This window comes from Mustela nivalis, assembly GCF_964662115.1.
Source record: "Mustela nivalis genome assembly, chromosome: 12".
Classification (NCBI taxonomy): Eukaryota; Metazoa; Chordata; class Mammalia; order Carnivora; family Mustelidae; genus Mustela; species Mustela nivalis.
Window position 1 is genome coordinate 34,521,304 of NC_139031.1, and position 25,112 is coordinate 34,546,415.

At 34.8% G+C, this 25,112-nt stretch overlaps 1 protein-coding gene and 1 long non-coding RNA gene across 2 annotated transcripts in view; one reads left to right on the forward strand and one right to left on the reverse strand.

Moving 5' to 3' along the window:
- The first annotated feature begins 387 nt into the window (after nucleotides 1-387).
- The window catches only part of PPP1R3A (protein phosphatase 1 regulatory subunit 3A), a 40,538-nt gene continuing 15,813 nt past the window's right edge, over nucleotides 388-25,112 (forward strand). Inside the window, exon 1 of the mRNA XM_082693070.1 lies at nucleotides 388-1,221. Within this exon, the coding sequence (XP_082549196.1) occupies nucleotides 434-1,221 (788 nt within the window). The 5' untranslated portion in view covers nucleotides 388-433. The remainder of the gene's footprint in view (nucleotides 1,222-25,112) is intronic.
- Nucleotides 23,503-24,912, reverse strand: LOC309845300. The gene is made up of 3 exons (XR_014301187.1): nucleotides 24,860-24,912; nucleotides 24,471-24,574; nucleotides 23,503-23,603 (listed from the first exon to the last, which is right to left on the reverse strand). It is a non-coding gene; the product is annotated as an uncharacterized lncRNA (long non-coding RNA).

Below are 25,112 nucleotides of genomic sequence, written 5' to 3' on the forward strand. Positions count from 1 at the left end.
TCAATGGATTGATTAAGCTCAAAACTATGTATTAGTATGGGATACTACTTTTATTTTCTTTTCAAATAAGTGGTCCATGTTTTTGTTTTTAAGATCAAATGGCTAAAACAATTTTTTAAAATTCTAAATTCAGATTTTTCAACACAGCAAAAAAAATATTTAAAATGTCTTTTTGGAAATCACCTCAAACAGATGCAACTTTAAAAACTGAGAGTTAACTCTGAAGCATACTTGTGAAAGTAACATGGATGCTATCATATTAAAGGCCTTTGGAGGCAAGCTAGCATAGTTTACACGCCATTGGACCTATTTATAGAGATGACTCCTTTCTGCAATGTCAACTGTAACATAATACTTATTTTAAGCTTCAGTATCTCAAATATCAGCCTCTACTAGTTGTACAGTCTTCCCTTATTTGATATCAGAGAGCCCAATGGAGCCTTCTGAAGAACCTAGACAGATTAGCAAAGATAACTTTTTAGAAGTTCCTAATTTATCTGATTCTCTTTCTGAAGATGAGGAAGTTAAAACTACTTTCAAACCTGGCTTCTCCCCTCAACCTAGTAGACGAGGTTCTGATTCTTCTGAAGATATATACCTGGACACTCCATCTTCAGGTGCAAGAAGAGTTTCATTCGCCGACACTTTTGGATTCAATCTTGTGTCCGTCAAAGAATTTGATTGCTGGGATTTACCGAGTGTTTCAACTGGTTTTGACTTAAGGAAGGACATTTTTCACACAGAAGAATATGTTTTGTCTCCACTATTTAATTTGCCTTCTTCAAAAGAAGATCTTATGCAGCAACTTCAAGTACAGAAAGCAATACTGGAGTCAACTGAGTATCCTCCTGGGTCTACAAGTATGAAGGGCATTATTCGAGTTTTGAATATTTCTTTTGAGAAGTTAGTATATGTGAGAATGTCCTTGGATGACTGGCGGACACATTATGACATTTTAGCAGAATATGTCCCAAATTCATGCGATGGTGAAACTGACCAGTTCTCCTTTAAGATTTTATTGGTTCCCCCTTATCAAAAAGATGGCAGTAAAGTTCAGTTTTGTATACGTTATGAAACTTCTGTTGGTACATTTTGGTCAAATAATAATGGCACAAATTATATACTGATTTGTCAAAAGAAAGAACAAGAGCCGGAACCTGTAAAACCACGGGAAGAAGTTCCTAACAGACAAATAAAAGGCTGTTTAAAGGTAAAATCAAGGTGAGAATCTATCTTAACATTCTTTACTCTTCATAATCTTAAAGTCTTTTTATGTCATTCTTATTTCATGTGTTGTAAGAAATAGCCATTCTGTTTAAAAATATTCTGCTCATTATACACAAAACAATGATGCTAGGCTTTAACAAGGTCAGTGCTATTCAAATAATAACACCATGTTAGCTCTCCTCCAAATGCAAGGAAAAGTATGGGTATAATATAGTAGATGGGGGAGAAGGGAGCACAATGTACAGATGGCTTGCCTAATGACTTACAAATTGTTAAGTTCAAATCATGAAATCTAGATTCTTAACATATACAACTTCACTTTGACATTTATAGTATATTTATTTTCAGTGGGTTTTAAAGGTCTGTGGTGTATTTCAAAATATTTCTGATTAGCATAAAACTGTGTTTCAAAATGCTCTTAGTGCTCAGAAATTCGTAAGTTTCCCCTCAAACTTCTTAATGATCGAGTCATACAGGGCTGTTTGGAGTACATGTTAAGGTAAATCATAAGATGTATGACTTTAATGGCAAACCAAGAGAAAGACAAAAGTATATGAATGTATAAATAATATACATAAATGTATAAATTACACACAGAATTTTGTAATTACAACCAAATATAACATTATAGAACACAAAGTAGTATAAGTTAGTAAAAGCAAATGGAGCAGAATTAAAAAAAATGACCCAAATAGAAATAAGTATATTCAGCTTTATAGATTAGAGATTTGGGATATGATTCCTCATTAGTAACCCTGCTCTCCTGTTAATATAAAAAAAAAAAAATAAAGAAAACTGCATTCAGCCCTTTCTATTGTAGAGTTGGCTAATTTCCATGACACTGGGTTAGCAGATAAAACATCCAGGAGGAGATAGATCCCTTCTGCTCCTCAAAATGTCTCAGTGGGAAGTCCACATTGCTCCACAAGTCACAGGCAAAGGTTGGACTGTCCTGTGGGTGGTCCATCCTGTTACTAGACCTAAAGATTCTAGCAACTGTACCAGAAATACTGTAATATGATGAAGAGGGAACTGTATTACGAATCAAGACTCTGAGATTCCAAGAAGAATTTAATGAAAACATAAGGAATGACATTGAAAAAATTTTAGCCTCTTTATGCTTTAGTGCCTTGTTCTATTATAGGACAGTAAATAGTAACTATTAAGTGTGTTAGTCTAATGCATTAATGAACTAAATATAACATAGATGGAAGCAATTCAGTCATATAAAATATTTCTATTTTCATTACCCTTTAGTCTTTTGAAAGATTGGGTTACTCAACTTTGTGAATTTTGCCAACTTTTAGTCCAACTAAAACTTTCTCAGATCTTAACTGATGCTATTAAAAGAATAATATAGCCATAATCTCTACATGTGCTAAAATAATAACTTAGATGTTTATGAAATTACTCAGCAACATGTTAGCTATATAGGCAAAATAAACTCAACATTAATTTATATACACATACACATTAAATATTTTACAAAAGAGATGATCATCAGTGAATATCTATTAAACATGTTGCAACTTATTCTCTTGCTAGAGAAAAAGCAAAATTTAGAAAAGTCACAGCCTTTTCGTCAAAGAGCTAATAGAAGGAGAGTTTAAACTCAGAGGACTGTTCTGAAGTTAAAGATGCAGCTTTAAAATACAAGCAATACACACTCAACTATGGTAAAAACAGGATTCCTTTGATAGGCCAAAGTTGATTTGATACCAAGAACAAAAATGGGCACTGATAGGTCTCAACTTCTATCCAACTCATGATATTATTGGAACTTCTTCTATTGTAAGATATGTATAGCTATATATATCCATCCATACATTTGTATTCAGAACAGTAATCACTGGATTCATAGCGGACACCATTCAAGTTTTAATATTGCTTTGGGGAAAAACCTGAGAAGAACTAAACCACAAAATGGTCTGAAGGCCTGTAAAGTTTCCTAATGAGTTATAAAAATGGAAAAAATCTCTCTCCTTCAAAACCACAAATACATTTTCTGCACTTCTATAACTTAAAAATGACCAACATAATTCAAACCACATTTTGAAAAAAAGCATTTGCCTCTGGAGGAGGCCTTTTGTGCTGAGTTTCAGTCCAACATGAATTTTTACATCTGATTTATATACCACTCAAAATGGAGTGTATAAAGGAAATCCTGACAGATCCTTAGAACAGCATGTGCCGTAATAGAATATTTATACAGCTTTTCCATGATATAATTTATATGCAATGGGGTTTCAAATATTCCTAAAACTCACACAAGAGAGCATTATCAAATTTCTAAATGAATATTGCAGTTGGATTTCATTGTGAAGAATTTAGTTAGGGAAAAATAGCACACCTTATTAGTGTTATTTTACAAAACGTATACTTGGCTAAAATAAAAGTGAACTAATACTTATCTGATCAAAAAATTACAGCTTCGAAAATATCCTCCTCCCTCCAAAGAGTTGCATAATTTAAATGGGTCTTTTTTGAGTGTTTCCACACTTCCTCCATAGCTTAATTTGGTGGTCGCTTCTTCCAACAGATAAATACAGAAAAGAAATTTATATGAATCTTTGCTTCATACATGCAAGTAATTAACAATAATGTGTTATATAACTCAGAGTTAAAGTGAAAATAAGCTGTCCTAATGTAGACAGTAACATCTAACTTGAATTCCTCTTAATACCAAAGTTAATTTGCTATCAGGGTCCTAGATATTTTATCTTCTGAAAGTGTCAACAATCCCTTCTAGTAAGTTCAGAATGAACTATGCGAACACATTTAGTGAGGTAAGTTTTCTGTTATGTCAATCACCCTAGGCACTACACTTTTTCTACGGAGATTTTTTTTCAGGTCAGAGTTTGTAAATCTCTACATTGATGATGTTGTCTATTTTCTTTTATGTTTCTTAATCCATCCACTTTGACAGAAATAAATATCTAGACTAGGGAGAGGAATGCAGAGTTTGTTACTTGTAGGCATGTGACTGATAGTGACCCAGAGGTATTTAATTGCACCGAAAGGCACGCATCAGGAGATACTCGATAAGTGTCACCACAGACAGGGCACAGGCGTATGTGCTAGCAAACAAACTAAGCAGATTTCTGATCCTCATCCCTTGGGCTTTATTTCAAAATAAATGACCAAAAGAAATAAATGACATTAATATGAATTACCTTAAATGTACATGAATAAATAAACTAAAAATAGCATTCAGAAGCAGTTAAAATTATGGGCTTCAAAGTTAAACATATCTGGCTTTTGGGTCCAAGTTCCACCATGTTCACTGTAGGAGTTTGGACAAGTTAAGCTTGGTTTCTTCATCTGTTAGTTAGGACTAACAATTGTACTATCTTACAGGGTTGGCTGAGATTTCTATGAAATAATACATATGCACTTTTGGTAGAGTATCTGGAACATAGTAAATGTTAACCAGTATAAAAAAGACAAGGCTAACTTTAGCTTTAGATGGATCCCCAAAACCCTAAAAAGGCTCAACTTGCCCCAGAGTCTCTTTCTTCTTTCTTTCCAGGGTTCCTAAGTTTTTTAGCATTGGATCTCTTGCAGGACTTTAATCAATTAGCAAAACTAATTAAATCCTACCTTTTCTTGAGATGTATGTCACCTTATATCTGAAACGTCTTAAAACTGGTTATCTTAATGACTATTAAATATTCCACAGTTACTAGATTATAAAACGGAAGACCAGATGGGAAGGGATAAAAAAGGCATGAAGTTTGGCATTGAACAGACTTGTGTATTAATCCCAGTAAAATATATACTTCTAGCTATGTGATTGTGGACATACTACTTTACTTCTCAACACCTCAGTTTATTCATCTTTAAAATAGGAGTAATGATGCCTGATAGTGTGATGACTCAATTAACATAAAATTAGATATTCTTAAAGCTTTTAGTGCAGTGCTGTGCACATATGAAGTAGTTATCAAAAACTACCTATAACTGCCATAATCATTATCAAACCTTGTTCAGCTAGCTAATTTCTGATTCTTGGACTTGCATTATTTTTCCAGATATCATAGTCTACCTTGTTCAGGTTCCAAAACTCATTCAACAAGTGTTTACTAAGGACCTGTGTGTTATTAGGCACCAGTATCCATGAGAAACAGGACTGGAAATATGACCCTGTGAAGATGAAGAGAGGTCCCAAGAAAAAAGTCCTCACAAAGACTGAGAGCAGAGAAAGGGACAGAGAAAGAACATCAACTCCAATACTTTGGGTATACAATGGAAGCCATGGATAAAAATTAAAATAAGAACCATTTACATTATGTTTCAGGTTTTCTAGAATATGTGATCTATAACTGATCTCGTGCATGGGCTAGGGGAATGATCTTTTTTTTCCCTCACCAGCTGCTAAACGTATGTTTCCAACCATTGGGTACACAGACTGACTTCATCTGGTTTTGTATTTTATTAAGTGAAACCAATTTATTATTTTAAATAAAGAAATGGCATGATATAGGTGTTGGATGGTATTTATAACTTGGCCAGGTGAATGCAAATAAATTCCTGAAAGAGTTCAATGCCAAAGGAGAAAATTGATCAGTCTTCAATTTTTGTACCTGAGAAACAGAACCAGGCATATTCAAGGAGGGAAAAGAGAGAAATACATTCTAAAGCATGATTTTAAGATTACAGAGAGTTTATCTTTCAGGGTGGCATAAAAATCGCTAAAATGAGGCCAAGAAAAGCATTGGAAAATGAAGCATAAGATATGGTAATGTTGCATGTTCCAGTCAGAGCCATTGGATTGTGAGACTTCCTTAATTTACACTTACAGTATAATCTGGGATCCTGGAAATAGTCCAAAGAGGTGTAAATAGCCCCATGAGGCCTTTAGGAGTTAATGTATTCCATAACTAACTTGTTGTGAGTCCGTACTAATTGTGGAAGCCAGGTCTGCTTAAGGTGGGGACCTCTGGCAAGGCCATATGGAAACATAAAATGCAGCTGCACAGGACCTGTCAAGAGGACCGTTTGGAAGCTGCCAGCTGGTTTGACAGCAAGGAGCCAAGAAGCTTAGTTTCCTTGGAGATCTACCAGGACTTTGTGGCTTCCTGGTTTTCTATAAATCCATTCCCCTAGAAGACTAGACTCCTTGGCGTAGTTTGGTAACTTTTTCTAAGAGAAGGGAAACCAAGAGAGTCTCATCATTCAGGGTGTTTCTCAAGTTCAAGCTGAAGGGAATCACTATGGATTCCATTTCTTACATCGATCCTCTGGATTTCCAACTTTAACTTCCCACCGCAAGCCTGTAAAAATTATCATTATTATTTATTGTTATTTTTAGATTTTATTTATTTATTGGACAGTGAGAAAGAGCGCACCAGCAGGGGGAGCAGCAGAAATAGAGAGAGAAGTAGGCTCCCTGCTGAGCAGGAAAGCCCAATGTGGGCCTCAAACCCAGGACCGTGGGACCATTACCTGAGCCAAAGGCAGACACTTAACAGACTGAGCCACCCAGGCACCCCAAGCCTGTAAAAATTTCTTATAGGGTCCAAGCACTCTGAGCCAGTAAGGCTCTAGGGGGGAAAAAAAAGATAAAAAAGAAAAAAGAAAGATTATGAAAGATTATGAACTAGGACACTTAGTTTTTCAACTTCTTCCAACTTTGCTGTGACTCTTGTCCCTGTTCTAAGTTTTTACCCCCAAACCCCAAGAGGAATAATGCAGGATAAATGAACTCAGAAGACACCTGAGGTGGGCCTGACCGCTTAGTAAACTGGCAGACTTAAAAGATCTTCTATGCTCTGACACTTCACTTTGAAACCATGCCTGACATTTTTATATACATGTATACACACACACACACACACACACACACACACACACACACACACACACACTCCCCTTCCTTAAATGCAGACACATTCAGGATGGCAGGGGCTATCTTTATCTTACATCCGATGAAGGTTGGTTGCACATAGGGGATTGAGCCAATGGAAATGGATAATTTTAGAGGAGAGAGCACTATGAGATACAACCAGGTTTGAGTACAGAGTTTGCAGTACGGGTTCCATAGAAGTATGAGGACTCTGGGGGTCTGGAGTGTGTGTGAATGTGTGTGTGAGTGTGTCTGTGAGTGTGTGTGTGTGTGTTTAGGGGAAAAGGTGGATTCCATAAACAATGAGGCATAATGGAAATAGCACACCCTTTAAATTGGGGCAGATCTGGGCTGTCAGTCTAATTAATTACTGTGTCAACTTAGATAAATTATATTTTGTGTCCTCTTTACAAAGGCCAAAATAGGGTTAATAATTTCTACTTGGCAGAAGTGCTATGAGAACCACATCAGCTAATATATATAAGCATCTGTCCCAGTTGCTGATACTTCATTGATATTCATAATGGTATTGGAGATAAATATTGCTTTTAAAAATCTTAAATGACTTTTAAAAATCTTATATGACGAGTCCTACACTCAAAATTAGTGGAGGAATGCTTTATTTCCACTGTATCATTTCTGCTGCCAGGACCCACGCTAAAAAAAAAGTTTCAAAATTAGTTGTATTGTAGAGTCAACAAGCTTTGGAGCACAAGCTTTGGAGTTAGTTTTGGAGAAACTAACTAACCAGAGAAACTTATGCCATTGCTGCTATAGGGAAAATAATTCCCAAATTTTTGGAATTTCTGGATTACAAAAAATTTTGGAACATTGCCTGTTCATAAGTTGAACACTACTTAAAAAAAAAAAAAACTATAGCATGTTTCTTAAGATAGTTCTTAAAATAGTTCTTTTGGACTAAATAAATGAGATAGTTGCACATAACTTCACCGTATCATCACTTTATACCTGTAAGATGAAACTGAATTTTACATAACACTTTTCCTCTAAAAAAAACACATTATACACCAGCACATTTCAGTCATTCCTTTGTTTTAAAGGATTCTCTGTACCTCACCATTATATAAAAGAGAAAAAGCTTCTCAGGACATATGCCTCTAATCTTTTCAGGTTTTTATTCTGCCTCTCTAATAGTTTTACTTGGATAAATGGCATGGTAGTGTTATTATCTATTAAATAAGTAATAACCGGTTTTGAAGCCTTAATCATATCATCCTGCTATTTAAAGATTTTATGACAAAATGGTAATTCCTAAATTGTACTGTTTTATGGCATTGTTTGGTGACAGAGATCAGTTATACATTAAACAAAGCTGTCTTAAGTAATTTTGCTACTCCTTCCCCCTCAGGTGAGGAGAGGGGGTCTGAGAATGGTTTGTCTGTGTTGCATTTAAGTGCTATTCAAGTCAAAAAGAGAAATAAATGCGACCACCATAAGACAATGATTACTCTATGTGTAGAGTATTGTGGACTTGAATTTTACTTATCTCTTTACTTACCAAAAGATAAAATATCCCCCAAATTTGTATTTGTAAAGCATGCCAAATAGTAGATTCTTTTCTTAATTATGTGAAACAGATTTTATAACCCATTTGACACTGATGGGATTCTGATTTGTTTTACAGATTTAAGCCATGATACAAATCAAATAGACTAACTCTGTAAGGAAAAACCCCAAGCTTACTTTCATTCTTGAAAATTACTGTGGTTTTCTTCACACAATTAAAAATCACAAAAAATTGTGCAGGTAAATGTTAGCTTCATAAGACATATAATGAAATGAAGCTGGGAAAAATACTCACATCTTACTAGTACCTCCTTTTGAGGATAAATACTTACAGAAGATTTTAAAATGTATTGTTATAACTTAAATCTTCCGGGTATTTGCCAATAGAATATCACACAGATTTTAAAAAGCACATTTATATGCAGTAAAAAAATGTAATCTTCATACATACTCTAATGGGTATATAAGACTATTGTGTTTGCTGTAAATAAAGTTCAATCGTTGTTTCCAGTGTTAATACAGCAATTGATTTCTGAATCATTTTCAATAAATCATTGTTGTAGAAAATACTATTTAATTCTGTTTTTTTGCTTAGAGGCAGAATTATTTTAAAAACTACCCAAGCCAAATGGCTATATATTCTCTTTTGAATCATCTTCTAGGAAGATTGTGTTCTTCAGTAATGTATTCTATCAGGAATTCTAGGTCTTTTATGTAGCCATTCATATTGTTCTATGTCTTCAATCTTGTCATTTGTTCCCTCTGATTCTCAGTTGAATTAAATGTTGGAGTCCCTATCCGTACAAGGTTAAGCAGAATCATCTTGTTTTTGTGACTCTTTCTATTTTTCAGGTAAACCAACCTAATAACTTTAGATTTTTGCCCTGGGGTTCTAACCAGTAAGCTAATAAATTAGTTTGTATTATTTAATGCAAAAGTGAGACAGGAAAAACTCACCGCCAACTAGATTCTCTGAAGTTGGGAATGACATGACTATTACAAAGACTGTGCACTGCGGGCACGAACATTCCAGGGGCGGCAGGGAATAGCAGACTAACTAAAGAGCTCTCCCAATCCTGCCATCATTAGTTTTGAGTTCTGAGTACTGGAGGGATTGTTGTTATTACTGTACTTTCTATGGGGCCGAGGGAAGAGAAGTTACAAAATTCAAAATATTTGAGAAGATTACTCAGTTTATTTCTCAATTCTACCTAAAAAGATAGCCATTAGAATTTTTAAAATCCTCTTAGACAAATAATGAATAATTTAGAATAGCTATGTACACTATATTCTAGATATCTAATTTTTATTTTTATTTTTTAGATAACTAATTTTTAATAAAATTTCACTCAAGAATGTTAACTGTATGAGACACTGAAAGAAATCTTGAATAAATTTGTAAAAATCAAATGTAATATAGATCAGCTGAAACTTAAATTGGTTCTAATTATATCATTTTTAGAAAGTTTAATATAGGGGCGCCTGGGTGGCTCAGTGGGTTAAGCCACTGCCTTCGGCTCGGGTCATGATCTCAGGGTCCTGGGATCGAGCCCCACATCGGGCTCTCTGCTCAGCAGGGAGCCTGCTTCTTCCTCTCTCTCTGCCTGCCTCTCTGCCTGCTTGTGATCTCTCTCTGTCAAATAAATAAATATAATCTTAAAAAAAAAAAAAAAGAAAGTTTAACATAGTAACTACAAGCGGAATTCATCTGAGTATATGTTAAATTTCTTGAACCTGTGTGTGTGTGTGTGTGTGTGTGTGTGTGCGCGTGTGTGCGTGTGTATACAGTATTAGCTAAAACTATTTGTTCTAATCAATGAATATGTGCAGAGAACTGGGAAGCCAATCCAGTCCATAATTTATTTAGTAAATTGAACTTAGGGAGTAGTTAAGTAATACTGCCCATTTATATTTCAATTATTCTTAATTTGTGTGGAAAAACTACACACACACATCTGTATATATCAGCTTTTTACTTAAACCTTATCTTGTTTGTGTGCATGTGTATGTGTGTGTAATACACATAAGAAATGCATTGTTCAGATAGTTCTTATGTTTTCTAATATTTTCTATTTTCTCTATTAATAATATCTCATTTAAAGCTAACTTTGGCAAGCCAAGTTTTTAGGTAATACTAGTTATATGTAGGGACATATAAGACATTTATCTACAAATCTCATTAAACTCATGTAGTTCAACAAGGCTCCTGGTCCTATTCCTGATTTATCCATATTATGGGATTGCCTTTGTCCTTATATTGCTTTGTCATTCTTCCTTTAAATTACCATATTTCTGGCAATTTTTTTTCATGGAATAGTTACTTCAAGGGTACAAAATAAAATAGCTTTCCTTAAATGAAAGCATTGTTGTTTACCATGTTTGCATCTGATGCAATTAATCTATAGGCAAAGAAATTAACATTTAACAAAAGACTTCCTGTTTATCAGATATTCCTAAATCCGGAAGGAAGAGGATTTCCATCATATAGCCTCTATTATCTGTTTAGTCAAAATGTTTACGAAGGTTTTATTTATAGTGGTGGCCTTTCTCTGCACTTTAAAAAACCTATGTGTGTCTCATCTTCCCAACTGGTCTGCAAGTTCCTTGAGGCCAGGAATGATGTATTTGTCTAAACATTATTCCCCACTGTAGCTAATAGAAGGATTTGCATATAAAAAGCTCTCAAAATTAATATTAAAGGCAATGGGTTTTTTCATTTATAACCCGGAGGCCTAGTAAAATCCAAAAGCACCTTCTGAATAATTGAAGAATGAATTATACTTGTTACAGTTGTAATGATGAGTGCTTTTATTGTTTTCACAATCTTTAAAAATCAGATGTCATCTGGACATCTCCATCTGGATAGCCAGGTGGCAAGTTTATTCCCTTAATGTCTCACACCAAAGTTGCATCTCTCCTCAAATCCTAACTCTTCTTTCTTTATTCCATATTTTGTTTAAAATCGTAGTCATTCTCCCTGCAATGCAAATAAAAAACTTGAACATAATAACTGATTTCTCTTTTGCTGGTTCTTATAAATTCTATACTTACGTTATATCCTATAGCCATGAAGTAATGATTGTTCATTGGATCAAAAATAAAAATTACTTAAAAAATTAAAAATAGGATAAAATATAGAAAGACTATATTTACATAACATAAAAACAAATAAAAAGGAAATTTGTCTCTGCAGTAACCATGTATTTATTGTCTAAATTGACTCAAAATTAAATATAGAAATGAACACACTAACCATTCTAACATCTTATAGATAATCTAAATTTAGATGGTTACTTTCAGTTATCAAGGTATCAACAAGAGATCATATTGAGAATAAATTAACATAGCCTATGATGGGATACTCTCATTATTGTCTTTCCTTCTATCCTAAGTCTTCTAAAGAGCTGATTCATGGAGTCACCAAAATATTACTTTGAAGTAATAACAAGTAATCTTAACATCTCAAATAGAATAAATATTCACTGGTTAGCCTTCGGCTTTCTACATACAACAGTCCAGACCAGTGGAACCAGAGCCAGAAAAATCTAATAGGCTGAATAATGAAAAGACCAAACGCAGATATTGTATGTCTACTGATCAGAACAGAGTCATTCATCCTTCCTTCTTGCCAGGGCCAGGATCCCAGCCAATATTCATAGTAGTACTACTGCTGCTTATATGATGTTCCCTGATTCTGACACCTGTGCATCTGGGCTTGCCTGCTGTCTTATCTGCTTTCCTTTATCTTAATGTCTTCTCTTGACTGGGCCTTTTGCCCCTACCAGATCCCTAAATCGAAACTTTTCTAAGTCATACAGTATGGTCAGCTCTGTCTTGAGATTGCGTTCTTGGTCTTCCCCTCCAGGAAACAAAAAACAAAAGTAGTTAAGAGGAGTAATGCAATGTGTTTAAATGTTTAACCTTAAAGCTTACAAAAAGGTCGTGTGATGGATCTGCTACGTTCTAATGAATACTGTTTACAACTTTTTTGGATATAGTTTTAGATTTAAAGAAGAGTTGCAGGAAGAATATGAAGACTCCCCATATTCCTGTGTACTTAGGTTTTAAAACTATATAACAGCAGGGTCCAGTTGCATTGACTCTTATAGGCCAGAGCTTCAACTTTTGAAAACTTTAAGCAATGGTAACTTTCTAGTTTGGAGCTAATTGCTGATTTTGCAGGATATAAAATACATTCAAAATATCTTGTGAAAACGTTAAACTCAAACTGATGTTGTACTGTCATCAGACATCAGACATCATGTTCTAATTTTTAAAACAATTTTAAAACTTTGAAAATTGTATTATTTTTCTTCTTATGGCAGTAAAACTTGGGGAACAAACATATTTTAGGAAATTAGCATAAATAATCATGTATCTTATGGCAAAAATAAGATGCTCCCCTATACTGAATAGCAATTAATTCTTACACTACCACCCTCAACTAACATCTCACTGTTTTCATTAAGAGTTTTACTATAATTTTCCTAATATCCTAAAGAACTTTAGAGTGTAAAACCTAAGGTTACAACCCAAAGTAAAAATGTATTATTGAGGTAGGTAAGGCATAGAGTTTGTAAATAGTGATTATTACTATTTTTTTAAAGAAGTTTTTAAATGAAGTTTTCTGGAAATTAAAGTTTTACAATTTAAATTTGTTGTTTTCCAATTAATTTTCAATAAACAAGTGGAGATGGGTTCCTAATGAAAATGTTATTTGTGAGACTGAAGTAAATGTTTTCTGGGTAAGGTTTAGCTGCTGAGAAACTGGGGGTAATTTTTTTTAGTACAACAGAATGTGCTTGTCTGTGATTAATTGTAACCTTTAAGGAAATTAATTTTTTGGAAATCCTTTTAAAAATTATAAAAAAAATTTATGTTGTCATGATTATAAAGGCCAGTTGTGTGTGTGTGTGTGTGTGTGTGTGTGTGTGTGTGTTTCTCCAATTCCTAGAGAATTCCTTGACCACTTAAGGTATGAAATTCCTTTCATTCATCTAATTTTGTGTCTAAGGATCTGTTACATTAGTTAGAACTTGGCTGCCAAACTAGGAGGAAGTTTCATATCATGTATGGACTAAACCTTTTTGACAACTATAATTCTATGATATTTACTACTTTAATGTTACCTTGTTCTTTTATTTAGAAACTTTTAATTATATAAGCTTAAAGAATATGTGGTTTAAATCTATCATCATTTCTTAAATGATAAAAAGTTCTCATTAGCTCACCTTTATACATTGTAGTAAGCAACACCAGTCCCATCAGATATAAGAATAAATTTAGGCAATGGGGATTTATTTGATCAAGTCCAGAAAATATTTAAGAGGAGAAAGTGGGTTTGTGATTTAAATTCTCTAATCTCCTATGGCTCTGAACCATAATGCCTCAATAAGACACTTATTCATAAAGAAATAATAGGGTTCTTATTTTGCGTAGGACACTTCTAAGTAGCTACTATCTTCAAGCATGAATTTGGTTAAGGAATATATTTATATACATGAAAAGTTAGCTATCAGTGTAAAGTGTGCCAAATAGAAGGACACATACTCAGAGAAAATCGTAGGAGATACAGAGCAATAGGCATTCAAGAAAGGACTGTTCAGCAGGCTGCCCTCATTAAGAAGAGCATCACGGAAGAACTGAACTTAACCTTGAAATGCTAAAACTTGGGTAGGTGGAGAAGGAGCAGGGGGGTATTTACAGACTGTAAAAAAGATGTGTGGAATGGCAGCCCAAAGGACAACATGGGGATTTTATTAGTCAATCAGATTGCCTAGAACAGACAGAATTGTGAAAGTCAAACTTGAAAAACAAAGATGGGAAAGAACTGTACACTCTTGCAAGGCTGAAATTTGAACTTTAGTCTCCCTGTTCAAGGATAAAGTAGTATTTTAGTTATATTAATTCAGAAAATTTTCAGAGTAAATTAATGAAAAGTATGAACTAGGTTGCTAACTGTAAGAAATGGGGTTGATGTAATTGTAAATATTGAGCATAAATTCCCCAATGTTTCTCTCCTAACATGCTTTCCACTAATCATGTTTTATGAAAGATTCTTTATTGCCTTGAAAAACTACTTACGGCACTTATGAACCGTTAAGTACTGTACCATTGTACTTCTGCTTGTGTTTTGGGAGTCTCATGGTTTGGAAACCTTTTCTAGGTTTTTAACCACTTTTTAAAAAAGATTTTATTTATTTAACAGACAGAGATCACAAGTAGGCAGAGAGGCCGGCAGAGAGAGAGGGAGGCAGGCTCCCTGCTGAGCAGAGAGCCGGGTGCAGGGCTCGATCCCAGGACCCAGGGTCATAACCTGAGCCAAAGGCAGAGGCTTTAACCCACTGAGCCACCCCAGCGCTCTGTTTTTAGCTATTTTTTGCTATCTCTTTCTGTATTTGGAATGGTTAAATACAGGTCTTATTCTTTTTAAAATTTTATTTATTTTTATTAAAGCTTTTTTTTTTAAGATTTTTATTTATTTATTTGACAGAGGGAGAGAGCGTGAGAGAGGGAACACAAGCAGGGGGAATGGAAAAAGGAGAAGTAGGCTTCCTATTGAGCAGGAAGCCCAATGTGAGACTCAGTCCCAGGACCCTGGGATCATGACCTGAGCTGAAGGCAGATGCTTAACGACTGAGGCACACAGGTGCCCCTACAGATTTTATTCTATACTCATTATCAATATTAGTTATTTAATTTTGCTATAGGTCACCTTTAATATAAAAAGCAGGTATGTAAGACGGCACACATTTTTAGGTATTCTTACACCTATTTCATGAGTGATTCATTTTACTGCTCTGGTCATGTTCAGGGAAATTTTCCTTTTGTAATTAGTTGATTCAAATTCTTCCTTTAAAATCTAAGGTTTATGTTTTAACTTGGTGAGAAAGATTATTCCAGGCATCTCAAGGTTTATCCTTATGGATGGGTACATGAAAATTCCACTAATATGCTTCCTTCTATAATACCAATGCCCTCAAGATTGAGAAAATATGGGTCTTAGTTAACTTCAAAGAAAAAAAATCAAGACACCAGTGGCAAATCTCTTATTGTGCCCTTTAGCTTGTACACTGACAGAGAATAAACCAAAAACCAAAAACCACGCGTGACTGAGAAATGACAAAAGTGTCTTCATGCATTCAAGAAGTGTTACTGAGTATATACTATGTGTCAGGTACTGTTCTAAACACTGGGGATACACTAGTGAAAAAATGACAGTCTCTTTCCTTGATTAGCTGATATTCTAATGGGAGGGAAAGCTAATAACTAATTAATTTAAAGAATAAATAAGTTATGTCAGAAAATGGCAAGTGCAATTGAGAGTATAAAATGCAATACCAGATAAGAAAGATGAGTAAAGATTGAACATCATTGAGAAAATGACAGTTGATCAGAGACGTGAAGAGAGTCAATCATGAAGACCCCTGGGAGAACAGGGCTCCATGCTGAACAAAGTCACAAGGGCAACACTGGAAGCATCTTCAAGTGATGTACCTTTCCCCTCTGTTTGCATTAGATTCCCATCTCCTTATGGCTCCTATAGACTCTTGGGCATACCAGTCACTAACTAGCCATATGGTCTCATGCAGGAAAGGCAGGAAAACCATTTCTCTTTGACACCAAACCTGTTAAGGATCCCTTTCTCCTTTTTTTCTGGCTGCTCTCTGGCTTCCCAGAGTTTCATTTCCTATCTTTCTAGGTCCATTTTTTTTCCCACTGGCGCACCGCCTTGCAATTTTGTTTTAGTGAAGATGGAGTTGTACTCCAGTTAATCAAAGAAGGAATTCAACATTTGAATTATTGGAGTGAAAAAGCACTAAATAGTTGTACCTATCATTATTTTTATTTTCAACTATTTTGATTATCCTGACTATAGGCTATTAGTATTATACATATGGAATAAGCTTATGTAAATTGAGACATGTAAAAAGAATTTTTTTTTCATAAAATCAACTCTATATACACATAAATGAAGCAAACAGGTGTAAAATGCTGATCCTCAAAGATAGCAAGTGCCTTCACTTACATATCAAATCAGGAAAAATGAAGATCAGGTTGTGGTATTTTTGTATGAAGCATTCTCTTAACACATGATAAACTCCAAACACATTAAGCTATCAGCATTATCCACAAACTTACATTTAAACTATTATATTGCAATTTCTGCCTTTTTCAGTGACTGTCATCTCATTTCTATTATTTTTACCTCAAGACTCTAATTGTTCTTTTATAGGATCTAACCGACCAGTGTCCTTGGCAATACACTTTATGGTGCTTGCATCTGCAGTAATTGTTTGGACAATTTGCCACAGAGTACAACTGGAAAACGTTTTACTAGTTCAGGTCTAAATCTTTACAAACACTATCAGTTTTATAATGAGCTATATAGCTGTTAAAGTAGAAATGATGACTGTCTCTTACCCTAAACCGCATGTAGGTTTCTTTTTAGTTAAGAAAAATAAGTAAATTTAAATGCACTGAAGTATGGGTGGGTAATCCCCATGATGAATAAAAATTAATTGTTTTATAGACCTAACAGTAGCGGACGTACAATTTGTATAAAATTTACATTAATGCCAGCCTATTTCCTTATGTATATCTTCTTCTCTCCCCACACCATGGAAACTTAATAGCAGAGTATTTTTACCGAAGGACTTAATTTCCCACATCCATACCTTCACAGAGTGAAAGCCAGGGTAGTATAGTGGTGTAAACCGATGTTTCTCAAGCTTGATCCACACAGGAAAAGGAAAAATAAGGCACCCATATGCAGGCCCTACTACAAAGACTAACTGAATTGGTCTGGGGGCAAGGCTCAGGCATAGGTATTTTTAAAAAAGCTCCCCAGGTGTAAACAATAAGACCTCAACATAGGTGTTCTGAATTATAATTTTTTAAAAAACTAGAAATCATTAGTTTTCGTATATATCAAAAGAGTAATACTATTTAAACAAAAAGAAAGTTAGTAAATCTAAATGAAATAATGCTTTTGTAGGTATGGTGAGAGGGTTAAGCAAGAGTAGGAACATTGGGGTAGAGTTTATTGCCATTTAGAACGAAGTCAACTTTTAAGAATTTTCTTTTAAAACAGTTTTTCTTCTTGAAAAAAATGTATATTTTATGATTCATAAAATCAAGCTTTTAAACATGATCTGCAGTCCGATTGCAGGATCTGTCCTCCTTCTCGTCTAATGTGTCTTTACAAGCCCACATGTGTGCACAGCAGCTACTGCCTTCCTGGGCTTCCTCCCTTCCTTGAGTTTAGGGTAGTGCTCCGAGTATTTTTTGCTGTAGGACCCCATGCTTCTCCAGCTCTGAATAGAACAATTATGATTTTTAAACGGCTGGTTTATATTTGTAGTTCTTTAGACTGTAAACTTTATGAAGGCAGAGTTTGTTTAATCCTGGCTTGTGCTCATGGTTTAACTTCTAGGATAATGCCTAGCAAATATATATTTTTTAAAGATTTTATTTATTTGTCAGAGAGAGTGAGCACAGGCAGACAGAGTGGCAGACAGAGGCAGAGGGAGAAGCAGGCTCCCTGTTGAGCAAAGGAGTCCGATGTGGGACTTGATCGAGGCGGGGATCATGACCTGAGCCGAAGGCAGAGGCTTTAACGCACTGAGCCACCCAGGCGTCCCATGCCTAGCAAATATTAAATATTTGTTGAATGAATACACACTGAGTTTTGTCTAGCATTATTCTGAATTAGCATGATGTGCAACAGAAGGACTGAATCCCACTTGATAGAAGTATTCTTCAGAGTGTTGACTGCAAAGTCTGTTGTTGCCTTGCTAAGGGTGTGGCGGAGATCCTCATCTTTGGCAATGTAGCTGGGTCTCAGCAGAATTTGGCATTTGTACCAGAGTCCTTCTGCAGCCCTGGTCTCAGGCCCAATGTCTTCAGTCAAAAGTCTCCTTGCCTTTTGGTTCATATCTGGGTCTCAACTAGTCCTTCCCAAGTACCCTATTGCTCTTGTTTTGATCTCCAACCATAGTTTTATCTTATTGAGCCCTTCTAACTTTATCTACTTGGGATTTCCTGGAATAAACTTCGCTCTATTTAATCAGGGATCTAAAGGCCTTCCACTGGGATAGTAATCTTGGCACAGATGATCTCCTCCCTAATTACTCTATCTCGTCCAGCTGTAGGCTCCAGAGAAAAATAGGATAATGTTTGTACTGTGAGCTTCCTAAATCAGTTGAACTTCTTTCCTCAAATCTACATGTTCATTTGAAGCATTTCTGAAACCTGCTTATATCTATTTCAGTGTGGGTAGGACCAATAAGCATTGGATGTTTTCTAGCATTCAGTATTTGAAATTAACATTAGAAGACTGTGAAGTATAATTAGGTGCTTGTGATAATTATATTAATAAAGATTATTTTTGTTAAAAGTATTGTCTCCTATTTAAAGAGATTTACTCAAACAAAGTCTATATAGGGGGCACCTGGATGGCTCAGTCGGTTAAGCATCTGACTTCAGCTCAGGTCATGATCTTGGGGTCCTGGGATCCAGCTCTGAATCAGGCTTCCACTCAGCAGGGGGTCTGCTTATCCCTCTCCCACTGCTCCTCCCTCTGCTGTGCCTTCCCTCTCTCTCTCCCTCCTTCTCTCTATCTCAACTAAATAAATAAAGTGTTTAAAAAAAGAGACAATCCACATAGTGGAGAAAATATTTATGAATCATATATCATTAAGTGACTTATATCCAGAAGAATTCTTACAACTCAATAATAAAAAGAGAACTCAATTTTAAAATAAGATAAGCATCTCAATAGATGTTTCTCTAAAGAAGCTCTTTTAATGACCTATCAGCACATAAAACAATACTCAACATCATTAGGAATATGCAAATCAATACCACAATGAGGTATCACTTCACGTGCACTAGAATAATTATGATCAATAGAGGTAATAGCAAACGTTGGTAAGAACTTGAAGAAATTAAAACCCTCATGCACTGATGGTGGGATTATAAAATGATGCAGCCACTTTCTAGGAAAATAATATGACAATTTCTCAATATGTGAAATACGGAATTACCATAGCCCAGCAATTTCACACCTAGGTTTCCACCCAAGGTCCACACAAATGTAAATGTTTACATAAGTACTATCCACAAACAGGAAAAGGTAGAATAATCCAAATGCCCAACTGGTGAATGAATAAGCAAAGTGTATTACATATATATAAAATGGAATACTAATAAACAATAAAAAGAAAGCACTGTTACATGCCTCAACATTGACGAGCCTCAAAACATTATGCTCTGTGGAAGAAGCCAGACATGAAAGGACACATATTGCATAATTCCACTTGTACGAAATGTCCAGATTAGGCAAATATTTAGGGACAGGAAGATTAGTGTCTCTAAGGCTGGGGGTGCGAAATGAAGAGTGATTCTAAGGGACATGAGGTTTCTTTTTGGGGTACTAGAAATATTTTAAGATTACATTTTGGTGATGGCTGCATGATTCTGAAAATACACTAAATATACTAAAAATTATTGTATTGTACATTTAAAGTGGATGAGTTTTATGGCATATATATTATTATTTGATAAAGTTGTTAGCTTTAAAAAACATTACTGATTTTGCATGGAAATGTGGATTTTATGACAAATAGACTTGTAGATCTACTACAGAGTTGAGGGCTAATGGAAATTAGAAATAGAGTCTATTTCTCCTGAAACTTTGCAAAGAAGGTATTGTGTTTTAGACAAGGTTAGAATAATAGAGTAGCAAGAAAATGAATATAGGTAGTATATAAAGTCCCACATGAAAGGGCATATTAAAATGTAGTTTCTATACATGAAATGTGGATAAGCTTCAAAGGATACCTGAGTACCTCTCCATGAATGCTGTAGCTAATTCTGCTATAGAAATAAAGAATGTGTTTGATCCCCTCTTTACAGTATTCTAATTTAAAAATGGAACAACTTTCACTCAATAACATTTTTCTTATTGTTTCAAAAGGAAATGAAGATATCAACTTCATCTTTGTGCAAAGTTCAAAATGCCAATATAATAGTAACAGCTACTAATTACTGATTGACTTGCTGTATGTCAGACATTGAGTGGCTTAAATTCATTTCTTCATTTAATGTATTACATTGGTATGAATAGTTACTCTTCCTACTTCGTTTAATTAAACTTTTTTTTTTTCCTCGTGCCTTCTCTGTTGGGCTTTTCTCAACTCTCTTTTTCTCTTTCCCTTCTCACCTTCAGTATAAATGATACTATTCATGTTTCAGAGTCTCATTTCCTAAAAACAACCACTTTGTTCATGTTGCCCTGCCTTTAGCCAAAAACTGACTTGACATGGGAGAAATACATTCAATCAGATTTTATGCTGAATTTTTACTGACTTATTCAAAATGTTCAAGGGGGTTTGTGTATGTGAACCTGCATTAAATCCCAGAAACATGGGCTGAAGGGTCTTGGAATATAAAGTGGTGGATTCCGCAGGAGTATGGAATCTTTTGTGGAGAGATCTGAAACAGAGGATGGGTAAAAGAAGACAGTTCACAAAAGGTGTGGGTGAAGGGTGGCAAAAAAGACATGTAGTGCAAAATGTGGACATTTGTGAGGGATGCCTCAGTGCATTGCATTAATAATTTGCATATTAAGAAGTCATGAGTCTTCCCGTTAATGAATCCCTAACTAGTCTCTGACACAATAGACTGAACCGTCCCTGGAGGAGTCATTATGGCCTATCATGTCAATGAGCCGCATATTAATGACTCTCTTACATGCTCATCAACAGGTAGCCTAATAGGCTCCCATTGAGTTCTTTTTCATTTGCTTTTTAAATGTATCCTCTCCTCCCTTCCTTTTGTAACACTATTGTGAAGAATTGACAAAAAGGTGCATTAAGATGATTTTAATGTGTGACGTAAGTTCACAAAAGCATTAAATTCAGAAATAATGCTTTAAGTCTTACTCCTCTGCCTAGAAAACTTCTCAAATGCAGTTAAATACAAATCCAGTTGGATAATAGGATTCTTATTTGGATTTTAACATAAACCATCCAACCCAATTTACCATATTTCTCTTTTCCCTGATATATCAATTTATGCTGTCATTAGCATAAGTAGAATAGCTAGTTTGGAAATATGTTTGTGAAACTGAATTACTCAAACATGGAAATGAATTAGAATAGATTTCATATCATAAACACTCATTAGAACTAACACAGGAGCTAATACATAAAAAATTTAAAATAAAGAGGAAATGGCAGACATATATTAATTTCAAAGCAATAAAGAAATGACCTAAAAAATGATTTTATAACTTTTAAATTTAACAATTCAAGGCAGTCGCAGGAAGGCACTATTTAAACTTTTCTAGCTTGCTTTGGTACTCCTTGACTTTCGCTAGTCCTAATTACTATATTTAAAATATCTGGTGCTTTTTTGGCAAACATAAAATCTATGATCTCCTATTAAAAAATACTGAAGAATTGTTCTTCCAGTATTTCTACTGAATTACACACCATCTCACCTGATTTATTTTCTAGATGAAGGAAGGAGTATCGACACATGCTTGAAATTCTTTGTCAAGAGACAGGAATGGGTAGAAGCTGGGGGAAAAAGTTGGAGAAGTTTCCTAGCACTTTGTTCCCCATTAAAAAATAATAATAATAACAAACGAACAGCCAGTTGTAAACATTGCTATTTTGAGGAACAATTGAGGGCAAAGATGCTCAGGTACAGTTTGGTACTCTGATCTCATACCCGTCACCCTCCATTTGGCAAACATTTTTTTCTGAGACGGTCACTTCTTGAATGACTTCAATTCAAAGTCTGGAAGTCTCTTGCTCCTTTGTGTTGCCTCTGCCTCCTAAGCTCCCCAAAATACACTGGATATATCAATTTACATTTTAAATTATTTTTTCTTAAAACAGTTTCGAAACAATTATGTAACACAAATGCTAAGGAGGTTGTATGTCAAAGCTCAGTATCTCAGTATTTAACAAACCAAATAGCTTAGCAATACTTACATGCAGATTCCACAAGGAAAATGTGTTTAATCAGAGTTTCTGTAATTGCAATTAGCTGGCTCAGTAGCTGTAACTCTATGATAGTGACTTTTTACACAAACACAGATAAATCAACATCATTATGAAAAAAAGAATGCCTGCAACTTAGTATCCTAGGGGAAAAAATACACATGACAATACTCTGGTAATTTTTGGAAGATGGAGATGGTATAAAACTCTTAGCAACTACTTTGCAGGGGAACTCTGAAGAATTAGGATGTCGCTTCTGAAGTAGCAGGACTCTCAGCTGAACAATCACTAGTTTCTGGTCACCCACCTACTCTATGGGTCACAATTACTTCCTTTAAGAACTCAAGTAAAATAAGGCTTTGGGGCCAATAAGTTTAAGAACTTTTTCTGATATCCCTCTGTTATGTATTCTTGAGTTTTTGCCGTACTCACTGTTTAAAAACATTCACATTTCTCTCTCAATGGAATAGAACTGACAGATTGTGGTAGAGTATCTCTTGAGCCAGGTTTACCTAGAAGTCTTCTTCACTTAAAATTAATGGATTCTGCTTATAATTATATCCCCTCCCAAAGCAACCTACAATTTTTGGTTCACACTTGGACCTCCAGGAAGATACTTAATTCTTCACTGGATGCTCACAGTGTAGTACCTCTTTAGGAAATACACATTGCCACAAAATGGCACATGCTGCCCAGATTCAATCACAGAACTAAATCTAAATAGTCTTTTTTTTGTCCTGATTCCTATACGGTGAGGTGAGCAAGAAAAAATAGCATCCAGCACTCTGACATGGCAGGGCAGATTTGTATGGGCAATCCTTAGTAGGCAGCCAAGTCACGAAATGAAGAAACTTTGGAAAAGAAACTTACCAAAGGATTCTCCAACAAAGGTATGTTTTCAATTATTGAAATTTCCTTTATTGAGAAGGCATAGTACCATTGTTTTCAGTATGTTTTCAAGATCAAGCACCAAGGCAATGGGCAATGCTCTAATTGAGAAACAGAAAAGATTTTTAGAAATGTAGTAATTCAGCTTTATGGAAAGCAGGAAAATGACTCAATAAAACCATCTGGTCCCTAATGTGGCATATGCTTAGTTCCTTGAATGCTTGAGCTGTTCACTAGAGTTTACTCAAGGGGCTTGTGATTTGCCATGGTTTATGATTACATTTTATAAGTAATAAATGAACTTATATGATAGGTATTATCCAATACATTTGTTTATCCAGCCAGTTGTGATTTGCGTAATGTTCTGTTATTTGAAAAGTTTTACCTGAACATAAGTAAGATGAATTGGAAGCAAATGATTCTGTAATCTTTACTACAAATAATGCAGGATTAGCTCACGAACTGTGCAGCTAGGACCTCTATCAGTTTGAACTGATAATGCTGACCATAAGATTTAACCAAGAGTTTATTCTTGACTGTATTGAAATTTTAATTTAGTAGCTATTTGTACTGATTTTTCTAGCATTTTATTTTTTTAAAAAATGGTTTAAGAAAATTCCAAATTAAACATTTCAAATTATATTCATAGATGCTCCTATTATTTATATAAATATAGAACTCTAAAACTGGAAGGCATGTTATTTCATAGCAAAACTAAGAAGGGCAAGTTCATTCCAATTTGAGCAATAAAAGGGTTGATGGGTAGTGGCCGCCTGGCTGTGTGGAGAAAGTTCATAGAATTGAATCTGGTCTCAGCAAGAAAATTCCTTGATCTGTTATCAGTGCTTGCCTTAGGTGCTAGAGAGAGAGGCCAGCATGAGGGTATTGTATTTGATATCCTTAATCTAATCCAGAACCTTCACTTTGAAGATAAGGAAATGTGATGCCCAAGTAACCATATTCCTTACCATATTAGTTATTAGTCTCCAGATTCAGTGTTGAAGGGAATATAAAGCCATTTAAAAATGTTGCTGTTTTTTTCTCTGAGATTATTTCTTGCTTCTTTCAATCCCTGTGAATAACGCAGAGCTATCATTTTATTGTCCTTTCCTTATCATCAAGGAACTGAATGTAATTTGTCTTTTCAACCTAAATTCCTTCTGCATCATGCCTTTAAATTTTTTTCCTTAGATACTTCCACTCACAATTAGAAATTTATCTCTTTAATTCTCTGTCTTTTGATCAAATATTTTGCGTCTGTTTTTGGTTTTACTCCCTATCAAGAGAAGACTACTGGTATTGTAACACCAAAGGAACATATATTAAGCTCCAGTAGTTAATGTATTATCAACATTACCTCTTGTTGAGTATAAGCTTTTGTTTTCCTCCATCCTCTAATTCAGAAGTGGCTTAAAAAAAAAAAAGAATAATAGAAGGTGAATTTTCAGGAAAATATCACCACAAAATTATGAAAATAAATAGTATACAAGATGTAATTATTATTCTAGGAAAGCCTTTTCAGTCTTTCTAGAAGTAGCCATTTGTCAGTGCCAATGCGAAAGCTAATGTATTCCTAAGTGTCTTTAAAAAAAAAAATCGCAGAAAGGTTC